The 12,176-nt window shown below is 32.9% G+C and overlaps 1 protein-coding gene across 5 annotated transcripts in view; it reads right to left on the bottom strand.

Annotated features, from left to right (window-relative positions):
- The window catches only part of LOC122500550, a 69,911-nt gene that overhangs the window by 7,321 nt on the left and 50,414 nt on the right, over positions 1–12,176 (bottom strand). For 3 of the 5 annotated variants that reach the window (XR_006301491.1, XM_043609521.1, XM_043609523.1), the window contains 2 exons: positions 585–1,892; positions 395–493 (listed from right to left, as the gene is read on the bottom strand). Coding sequence is in view for 4 of the 5 variants with exons in the window: in XM_043609521.1 (XP_043465456.1) it covers positions 395–493; positions 585–1,892 (1,407 nt within the window). In the remaining variant the exon portion in view is untranslated. The remainder of the gene's footprint in view (positions 1–394; positions 494–584; positions 1,893–12,176) is intronic. The other 2 variants (XM_043609522.1, XM_043609524.1) reach the window with 1 other exon arrangement.

The raw sequence follows: 12,176 nt of genomic DNA, 5'->3' as shown, positions 1-12,176 counted from the left end.
AGAAAGACTGAAGGCCTTATAAGTTTAGCGCAAGCTGCTTTTTATGCAAAGAAAAGTTTGCTGACAAGGGAAACACAAACCATGTCCACGGAAGTGGAACTTGCAGAGTCTTCAGGTAAGCCTTCCAGGAGGCGAAGGAGACTCAAGAATAGATGATTATCGCGACTAAATATGATAGGTTACTAACAAATAGATTAAGGTAGATTGGTAATGACGTCGCTTAAAAATTCCCAGGGGTTTCCCCTACGAAGTTAAAAGTAGACCGTAGTTTCGTAGGATTAGAAAAGCCTATCCAAAGATGTTAGGGGTTTTTAGTGAGTCTACCAGAACAAGAGCTTTTTGCTAAGTCGAGTGTCTTGGACGTTCTTTTATTTCTAATTAATGTATTACTTACTTGAAATCTAAGATCGTCGTTTTCCTCCCGGGCTTTGTCTAATCTTACCGAGAGTGTTTCAGTACTTTTCTCAACTTCGTCCAGTCTCTTTTGTAAGGCCTGTGAAAAAAAAAGACTTGAGTATTCTCCCAGAACTATGGACAAATACTTTTCCCTCCAATCTCAGTAGTTAATGAAAGGGGTAACTCACCTGATTATGGACGGTTGTGGTGATAAGGTGCCGCTGGAGTTCAAGAGGCGAATGCTCCCTAAGAATAGCGGCGATTTTCTTGGAATCGACTTCTCTTACGTTAGCCACCCTAGTAGGTGAAATGAGCACGGAATCCAGTGCTCCCAGTCTTGCTCTCCTATCGTTAACATTAGCTTCTACATTCAAGTCCTCAATAGACCTGGTAACCACATTGGCCACCACATTTTTCTCTATAGTCCTTGTTCTAAACCTATTTTTCTGAGTTTTCGTGGGTAGCACAGAGGCAAAAGCGGATCCCTTGCTCCTGATATTAATGTTACTCTTAGGGGATGAAGTCGTGATGACAGGTGAAATTGGTTGTATCCTCTGCGCACCAGGCGCATGAATCGCGTAAGATCCATCTAAAGTCCCAGCACGTAGATGATCCTCTAAACCAGTTCTAATAGCCGAGAGAGCCGACAATTCTGACTGAAGTTCCTGAGCTCTAGCCCGACTCGATATCGTCTCCGCCTCAAGTTCAGCAACTTTATCCAAGAGTTGCAATTTCTCCCTCTGTAACTCAGCAACCTCGGTGTCCTTCTCACACGTAACCCTATCGATGTCATCATCATCAGATCCAGTGACTCTTTTCACAGCCTCTAAAACATCACCCGAAAGACCAAAGTCCTCTGAAGCAACACTCTCTAAACGACCCTGAAGACTCTCAACCTCCTCTCTGAGTCTTATACCCTTTCGATGAATAACATCCAGGAGATTCCATAATTCGTCTTCAGCCTCATCTAAAACTGGACGTGGACTAGGTGGTCTTGGTATCGCCGTAGAGGCGCTATCCTTAGAAGAAGTCTCCGTACTGAAGCCAGAATCCTGAACGGTCGCGCTGTTCTTATTGCCTCCACTGTGGGAATTGCTACGACTTCTTGGTAATGAAGAAGTAGCTGAAGTTTCGCCTTCTCTTGGCGCGCGTCGTCTTACTTTTCCAGGGTCCCAATCGCTTATTCTACGTGACGATGGACTTGACAATGGTAAGGGAATGTGAGAACTCTGCGTCGAGGACATCACGGATGCATTCGCCGAGCTGGAATTTGCCACCGAGACCGCCATCTTGTGCCTGAGGTTTGGGAAAGTCTCGATGACGAGGTCCCGAAACTCGAGAAGAGCACCGACCTCATTCTGCAGCTCCTGGAGTGCCACCAGGGACTTGGCCTGCTCGTTGATCAAGTAGTGAAACGGCCCAGGACGCAGGGGTATGCAATCCATACCACCACCAGCACTCACCACAACGCCATCAGTCGTTCCACTGCCACACTGCTGCAATCAAAAAGAAAACTTGTCAAGAAATCATCAGAAAATAAGAAAGATTTAGGCCGGTGCTGTCTGAAGATCCCTGCACCGATATTTTACCGACACTTTTACCCCAGACTCAAACCATATGGTGGAAGCAAGTGTTGTGCAGAGTCTAGGCTAAAAGTGTCGGTAAAATGTCGGTGCAGGTATCTTCAGACAGAACCGGATCAATTTCTCCACTGTAAACTAAGGCTTTACTTTGTTCCTCAAATATTTCACTAAACTACTAAAATAAACACTAAATTACTAAACAATTACATCTAAAAATGAAAATCTATTTTAATTTAAAATCTATTTATAATTTCTCCATAATCATGAATATTAGTTTCATCAGTTTTGAATTTCCCTCTTGGAATTCCAATTCTTACACAATAAACCATTTTTTCCATCAATTATCAACTTCGGTTTTATTATCGGAGCGACAATCGCAATTTATATTTGCAATAAAGCATCCGAGACTAGAAGTGAAATCAGCGAACTTTCTTGCATGAAATAATATTGTTGGGCTATTCTTTTGCGACTACACACACGTATATGTGTTTGCAAAAGCAAATATAATGCCTATAACCATCTTCTTTGCATTTATGCTTCGTTGATTTCAATTGTCCAGGTATACTCATTGTCAGTCTTTTATTCAGATTCTCTCAAGCAATACTTTGTATAATTTACTTTAATAATTAATAACTGCAGTATGATTCCAAATTGTTTCTCCATTAGTACCTTTAACTAAAATCTGATCCTAATTAATCTTACCAACAAAATTGACTATGTTCTTATAATTTTACAAATTAACTGCTAAATTAAATTTTTAATTCCCTGAAAAAAAAGTGTCTTCAAAACGTTACACTATGGTTCTAAATGTCCAAAGTCATGTAACGTCAAGATAAAATTTTTTAACTATGGGTTTGAAGGCACATTTAAAACTACAATTTTTCTGCTTTAAAAAACCTTTTGAAATTTGAAAAAAGCTTTATTTTGCCCTAATTTATCGTCGTTTAATGTTTTAAAAGCCGTTGAATTTGTCAATATTTTGTAAACTAATAGTAAACTGATAAATCTGATATTGGATTCGTCATCGGCGACCCTAAAAACCCCCCAGTAACGATTTTTAAGAGAATTTGTTAATTTTCTTGGAAGTCGTCCGCCATATTGAATCCACCATTTTGAATTTTGCAATTCTGGCATTAAATACCTAATCTTTGATAAACAAAATCTAAAATACAACCCCAACATTACCATATATGGAATAAAATAAAAAGGAACTCGTTATATAAGGATAGAATTTTATATTTTCTTTCTCAACGATTATGTATTTAAGGAAAGAATTACAAAATTCAAAATGGCGGATTTAACATGGCGGACAAATTTTTAAAAACTCAACGGATTCGCTAAAAAATCGTTACTCGGGGGTTTTTAGGGTCGCTGATTACGAATCTTAAGTCGGATTTTCAAAATTCAAAATGACGAATCCAATATGGCGGTCAAATTTTTAAAAAATGACTGGATTCGCTTAAAAGTTGCTACTCGGGAGTTTTTGGGGTCGCTGATTACGATTCTAAAGTCGGATTTTCAAAATTCAAAATGGTGGATCCAATATGGCGGTAAAATTTTTAAAAACTGACTTGATTCGCTTAAAAGTTGTTACTTGGGGGTTTTTGGGGTCGCTGATTAAGAATTTGAAGTCGAATTTTCAAAATTCAAAATAGGAACATAATATTTCTACTAAAATGTTGGTAAATTGACTACAATTGCTTATTGAAAGACAGTGACCACGTTAAAAAGATTAATTAAAATATTTAAGAAATATAAGTTTGCAATTAAATTTAAAAAAAACGAAACAAGAACAAGTTTCTAAAATTTTTAATCCTTGTCCAAAATAAATGAATTATTCTTTTTCCATTGAGACAACAACCATCAATAACAAAAAAAAAAACCACGAAAAAAGTATCAATTCCGTTGACCTGAATCATGTTTTGTTTTCACTGCGAGGTGTGTGTGTATATAGTTTGCTTTCCATTGCACGTAATTGGTCGACAGACAAGAATCCCGATCAACGTGTTACGTTATTTCTCGGCCTGAGGGTTCTCTCCAAGAAGTGGACGTCACGATTTCCAACAAGTGTTCACAATTAGTTTGATTATAATTTTCCACGATCGTAACAAACTAACATTGTCCACAACTTTAGTGAAAGAAATATTACCAGAAGCTAATTTGCAGACAAAAGGACACACAAACACACAAGATTTGCAATAAAAACGTGATCACACGATTTTTCGAGTCACGAATAATCGATGCGTGTCTAAAAAGGTTTCAAGCCTTCTAAGGAAGTGCCTCTTCTTCATCAGCTGAATTTAATAATTAAAGATTGTCGATATTCAGTCATGCGGGAATTTTCCAAAACCGGAACGATTCTTAATATTATACATACGGTAATAAACGGAAACCAACGCCTTAAGTTCTTAACCATTTTGCAATTAATTAGTTTTACTTATAATAATAATAATAAGATGAAGAAGAAGAAGAATAATTAAAATAAAGGGAGTTCAAGAAAACACTATGAACTCTTCAAGAGCAATTGGAGCGAGAACAGAACAATTTTTCAAAAGTAGAAAATAACTATAGAAATCTAATGAAGAAAAAATGTTTTATTATATCAAAATGAATTTCGAACGAAAAATGCAGGATTCATTAGCACTAATGCTTTCACTTCAACCGAGAAAGTTTCTTTGTGATGGTGAATTTTTAAAAGAATATATTTTTTTTTAAATTTAATGAATATAACTCATAGCGATCCATATATACAATTTATCTGCCTTATTGAATTTATAAATAATCCTTTGATCCACTAATCATTCACTTTAAAGAAAATTAGTGACGAAAAAGGAAAAACTATGATGGACAATAAATTAAAACATTAATAAGCACCTTCCGAGTATAGATCAAATTAGAAACTTTGAAAGCAATAATACCCCAATGGTTTATCGTTAAAAAACTTTTTGAAGAGTTCATATAAGGATGGCGCAAGTATGCGTGTGTATGAGAGTTGTATAACTAAAGTAGATTCGATTACGAGATTAACGGTAATTAAAAGTTTAAAGATTTCAAGTCTGATTTCAAAGTTGATCGTAAGAAGTTTTAAACATGCACACGTGAGGTGCACATCGCGTCGTGATTAGTCAAGCGGTTAAACAGGAAAGTGTATATATATATATATATACACTATAAAGATATAAATTTAAGAGAAAACGAGGCTTTTGTGTCACAAAGCAGCGTAATAACTCTCGGGAGATAAGCGGAGAACCACAGAAGAGAATTATGACGGATCAAGTTCAACTCTAGTATGGCAGAAGTCAACAGAAAACAGTCGTTTCGAAAGAAATCTTTGTCTTTTAAAATGACACAAAAGAAAGGGAGCCACACCCAAGTTGAGAAAAATTAATTTCTTTCATATCCAAACACTTTCTTCCATCGTTATATATTTATATAGAAAAATTCAATATATAATTTACAAATTGAATCTATATTCGAAAAAAAGTTCTTTGACAATTTTCAAATTCATTTGTTTACAATATTCAATTTCACGAAATTCCAATTATTCATAAACTCTTCCATTAAATATAATTATATATGAGAAAATAAAGACTTCAAATATAACACTTTCAAAATTCAATTATTTCTAAAAAATTCACGCTATATATTGCTTTTAGTATTCAATTATCTGAAATTAATTTTAAAATCAATTTTTATTATAAAATTCTACTAGAGTTCAATTATTTAAATTCGAGGAATTGATTTAAAAATTGTATTAAAAATAATTGAAATCCTCCGATTATTTTATTATTTATGAAAATAATTGAATTCCTAAAAAGAGTTTTATTATTTACGAGCTTTACGGACCTTTTTTTTAAAAAAAAAACGGACTCTTACCGTCTTCGAGTAAATTTACGGACCTTTACGCGATTTACAAACCTAGTTTGAGCCCTGAATTATTACAAACAAAAACAGTCTCGATTCGATGCTGCAAACAATGATATTCAGAGCAGAACAGAAAAAAGTAAAGATAGAAATTTAAACGTAGTGATTTTTGACTAGACGCGGATACATTGCTCTAAATCAATCAAGAATTTATACTTTTGTTCTTCATATTAAATAAAATTTTATGGTGCCTACAATTTTGGATATTTTAGTTCTTTTCTTTTTTTTCTAAGGAATCGAAGCTTGAAAAGAACTTCTACATTCGCTCAATGATTTACTAAGAAGAAATTTCTTTCGTAGTGCCCTTCGCTGTCGATCCGGTCTTTTATGGCCAATTGGTTTTTCTAGTCTGCGAAACATGAGAGCGCTATCGAGAAAGTACTGTGCACTGCCCTTAAAATGTTTGCCATCAAAGGCGAAGGATTGAGAGACACGACAGTCTTTCAACCCTGAGTTGTGATCAATGACAAAAGATCCGGAAATAAATCTTTTCAAATTCAATTTCTTTTCATACTGAAATTATATTCAGTTCAATTTTTTCCTGTACGCATTTGACAATAAGGTTTCGATTTCATTAAAAAAGTTTGCACCTGAAGTCATGACGCCAACCAGGAAAAAAGTGTTTTTGTAAATTATTTTCCTATTTAGAAAAAAAGAGTATTTCGGGTTTTAAACATTCAAGCTGCGGACTTAATAAAAAAAATTCGAACTATCATCTAATTTGAAGTTTAAGCTACTGAACGATTACCGGTAAAGAGAATGATTTGATTAAGAAGCTTAAATAAACAGAAAAGATATCCTTATCCGGTTGTCTCTTGCTGTGGCATGGCGCAAATATATATATACGCTTGGGTCAATGGAGACCCGAGTATACAAAGCAAGACCATCATGATAACGAATCAGGCTTTTGTTCGTAAACGATGATTCATGCTTGATGTTCGAAAGAGAAAAATCTTCATTCGTCCGACGAGTCTCCAGTAATTTTCACAAGAGATTAAGGAGAGAGCCAAAGAATGCTTTTTTTGTGGCCCTAGTCCTTAAGTAGATACCAATACAAGATTATTTTACGTTCCATCATCAGCTTCAAAGCGAGCTTCAAAAAAAAGCTTCAAAACAAGTTTGAAAACAAGCTTTAAAGCAAGCTACAAAGCAAGCTACAAAGCAAGCTACAAAGTTCAACAGACAACAGTGTCTCCCAACGTTTACCCAACACGATAAGAGAGCAAACTGATTAGGGTCCTCGATAAAATGTCTACTTTTTACAATCTCAATATTTACGGATTTTATAGATTGTAGAAAAAAAAACTTCACTCTCCCATCGCGATAATAAAGAATATACTCGTAGAAAATCTTGAAATAACAATACAATGCTAAAAGTGTTTAATAAATCGAAGGTTATCCTCTCTCGTGTATGAAAATTATAATCACCTCTATCTTTTAATCAGGACGCGTGCTTTGGAAGCCTTAAGGCATTCTTCGGTGTAAATGCGTGATTCACAAGAATAATTTTTCATCGTGAAGAAGGAAAAGTGAGGATAGAATATAGGGATGGCAATCATATAATGGAGTGCTTTTAGTTGCACACGCGCGCGGGTGTCACTACTCGCGTATAAGGAGTGCGTTTAAGGAGAGAACCTACCTACGCAAGGTAAGCGAACTTTGTTGCTTCTTTACTTTTTTATTTACAATCATTCTGTCCGCCTCCACACCTTGCACATATCGAACTGATGTCTCTCGTTCGTGCTCACTAGTGAAAAGTGCCTTGCGGACAAATTTCTCACTCCATGTGTCACGCCCTTAAAATTGTTTCCAATTATTTTCAGTAAAAAGAAGAAAAAAAAACAGTGGACTAGATTTTCAAGGAACATTAGAATACAAGTTTCTAATCTCTAACATCAAAAGTTTTGTTTTGCAAAACTATCTGCATCACGTGATATAGTGATAATGTGCTTGAGCAGTTGCAAGTCAACTTGTGGACCTTGATGCACTTACGCGTGCCCTTGAGACTGGAGGTCTTATATCCCTTCTTTTATATCTTTAGAGACAACCTTCTCTCTTGAGTCCCTCTCGGCTCTTTTGCGACGCTTTCCCGCCGGAAACCGCTCCTGTCGACGATAAACATCTGGAGTTTGCAAGAAAAACAAATAGCTAAACAGTCCATATGGCTCGTCCAGAGATCTGCCACCACATCGACTAGAAATTTTTTCACATTCGAAAATCTAGGATTTTTATTAAAAAATTGACGCACAGTCATTCTAAGGAATTGAGTTGCTATGCAATTGAGTATAACTGACAAGAAACGTGTTTCTGCTAGATATGAGTGGTTGGTAGATGACGCTTTCTAGATGTAAACAACTGAGAGTCAAAAAAAAAAGAATTCTTATCGTTGTCAAATTTTTCCCACAATTCTCCTCATTAATGTGGTTAACGAACTTTCGTTTTTCTATTGAGTGATATGAATCTCTCGATTTCATATTATGAGAATCATGAGAACAACTCTCGGGAGTAATAATTTTTAATCAATTGCTCCTTTGTCAATAATGAATATTCCTCTTCGTTTTATAAATCATTAGATAGAAATTAATGCCAATTATTTTGAATCACTTTTCTGGGGAATTCTCGATAAAAGAAAAATAAAAAAGTTTCGACTACTTTCATACTAGAAGAATAAAACAACCAAGATTTTCATAATAGATGATGAATAAAAAAATCAATAGATTGTGAACCAAGAACTTTTTTCATATTAGATGATGATTAAAAAACAAGAAAAGAAATACAAATACAGAAATGGTATTAATATTAAATGATGAATAAAACAACTTAGACAGTTATACAAACCTAGAACTGTTATTAATATTGGATGATGAATAACACAACCCAGAACTTTTTTTATATTAAATGATGATTAAAACAAAACAGTTATACAATCGTAGAATATTTTTCATACTAGATGATTTTCAAACCCAAAAGTGTTAATAATATTAGATGATGAATAAAACAACCTGAATAGATATACAAACGTAAAACTTTTGTCATATCAGATGATGATTAACAACCCCGAATAGCTTTAAGAACACAAAACTGTTATTAATATTAGATGATGAATAAAACAACCCAGAGCTTTTTTCATATTAGATGATGATTAAAAAACCCAAATACATATAGAAACCCAAAAAGGTTATTAATATTAGATGATTAATAAGACAACCAAGATTTTCATAATAGATGATGAATAAAAAAATCTAAATAGATATAACAACCAAGAACTTTTTTCATATTAGATGATAATTAAAAACCCAAACAGATATACAAACCCAGAACTGTTATTAATATTACATGATGAATAAAACAATCCAACCAGTTAATCAATCTCATAAATTTTTTCATATTACATGATGATTAACAAACCCAAAAAGATTTAACAACACAAAAGTGTTATTAATATTAGATGATGAATAGAACAACCCAGAGCTTTTTTTATATTAGGTGATGATTAATAAACCCAAATAGATATACAAACCCAAAAAGGTTATTAATATTAAATGATGAATAAAACAGCCAAGATCATCTATTTCATAATAGATGATGAATAAAAAAACCTAAATAAATATAATAACCAAGAATTTTACGGTATTAGATGATGATTAAAAACCCTAACAGATATAAAAACCCAGAAATGTTATCAATATTAAAGGCTGAATAAAATAATCCAAATAAATATACAATCTCACGACTGTTATTAGTATTGATGAATAAAACAACCTAGAACTTTATTCATATTAGATGATGATTAAAAAACCTAAACATATATACAAACCCAGAACTGTTATTAATATTAGATGATGAATAAAACAACCTAAACAAACATACAAACGCAGAAAGGTTTTCATACTAGATGATGAATAAAAATCCAAAATAGATATAACAACCCAAAACTTTTATTTAACCCTCGCGGATTACTTCTCTAATTGCAAAAGAATAGTAAATTTAAGATAAATTGTGCAAACTGCAATATCTTTAGTGCTCCGTTTGAAGAAAATTAATCAGCACTTATACCAGTTTTTCAACATTAAGAAAATTAAATAAAAAAAACCTTGAATGTGCGATTAAGGTAATAAACGATGGTAACCTAAAATCGATTCTCGTTAGGCGTGAGTTTAACTCCGTTGTCTGATGTGGGCGCCAGCATAATGTGAAAAATACCACTTTACCAGCTCATACGGGACCGTTTCCAAAAGTGGCAACCTTTAATTAAACCCGACCCTTTTAGTTTCACTCGCAACTGTATTTAAAATAAGCAGCTTAATGTAAGAATTACATACACAGAAGGCATACCACTCTCACCGCAGCATATTAACAAATCACGGAAGTTCCACTTGACCCCTTGAACTTTACATTTTATTTCAATGAATCTTACACATTCTTACTTTTACCATTTCATAAAAACAATCTGGAAATTCTTTTTATCTTCTACATTTAGATAGTAAATTTATTTAAAGGGAAAACTTTTCAGAAATACAACCAAAGAATTTGTTTCCTCCCACGAAAAATTTTATTTTAATATAATAATAATTATTTTAATACAAAATTTTAAAAAGAGAGAAAACTGCCCCGTAACTGCAAATCATCATATGTATAATATATCATGTGGAGATAATACCGGAAATGAGAAATAAAATCACAAGTAAGATTTTCATTAAGACCGCAATGTAGTCGAGACTTTTATTATAAGAGCACACGAAACGGAAGTCTTATTTGAATTACTAACTATTAAATAAATTACTCCATCTCATTAAAAAAAAGAAGAAAAAAGTGTGCAAACAACTCTCCCAAAGAACGTGACTTTAATGGTAAATAATTTATGACACTAAAAATACGACACTTCTAAAATCATGAAACATTTTTTTGATCTAAGTATTTTTATACTTTTATTGTTGGTTGTAAAATGTAAAACAAGAATCACGTAACAAATGATTAAATAATCGCAAACACTCGAGTCAATTATTTTTAGATTTCTATGTATATGCATAACAAGGTGGTTATGATGAAGAGTAATATAATAATCTTAATGGTCAAAATATGGTGAAAGGAACAAATTGCGCAAAGAAAGTAAATTTATTAAAAGTTAATTGATGTAATGAAATGTTTTCTTTTCTTTTTTTTTTGCGTAAAATAGAGGATTTAAAAAAATAATAGCTATTTAAGGTGTGCTCGTGAAGAGGCGTTTGAGATCGAGGCGTAGTGACCTTTGACATTCGACAGGATGCCTTTGCCCGACGAGTACGATGATCTTGCTGGTGGCAGAACCTTGACCCAAGCAGCAAAACCAAACGCTCATGGCTTTCGATCGAATTTATAATGAAGCACGTTTCCTTTCCGTTTCTCAAATATATATATACAACTAAAGTGTGCTATATGGTCATCAATTAATTTTAATTCACAATATTGAGCAAACTTAAACATTAAATTTGCCAATTTCAAAAACTTGTTGGCATTCGTCCTGCAAATGAATTGTTGTCATCAGTAATCAGCATTAAATTAAAATTTTAAAGAAAAATTATTAGAAAATTATTATAATGTTTTAGTATTATATTGTAGATACTTTAGGAAAATAGGGTAATTTAACTGAACCGAACTAATTTACGCTTGTTAATTAATTGACTAATTGATTTAACTAATCTATTTTCATAAATAGCATATACAAAAACTATTTTCATACTAGATTATGAATAAAAAATCTAAATAGATATAACAACTAAGTACTTTTTTCATATTTGATGATGATTAGAAAATCCAAATATACAAACCCAGAAAAGATATTAATATTTAATAATGAACAAAACAACAAACAAAACCAACCAGATATACGAACTCAAAAATGGTATTAATATTAAATGATGAATAAAACAACCCAAACAGATATACGAACCCAAAAATGGTATTAATATTAAATGATGAATAAAGAAACCCAAACAGATATACAAACCCAGAAATGTTATTAATATTTAATTATGAATAAAGCAACCCAGAACTTTTTCATATTAGAACCAAAAAATGGTATTAATATTTAATGATGAATAAAACAACCCAAACAGGTATGCAAACCCAAAAATGGTATTAATATTAAATGATGAATAAAACAACCCAAATAGATATAGAAACCCATAAATGTTATTAATATTAGATGATGAATAAAACAACCCAAACAATATACGAATCCAAAAATGATATTAATATTTAATGATGAATAAAACAACCAAGCAGATATACACA

This window comes from Leptopilina heterotoma, unplaced genomic scaffold (assembly GCF_015476425.1).
Source record: "Leptopilina heterotoma isolate Lh14 unplaced genomic scaffold, ASM1547642v1 Lhet_188, whole genome shotgun sequence".
Taxonomy (NCBI): domain Eukaryota; kingdom Metazoa; phylum Arthropoda; class Insecta; order Hymenoptera; family Figitidae; genus Leptopilina; species Leptopilina heterotoma.
This window is presented reverse-complemented; position numbering and strand designations above follow the sequence as displayed.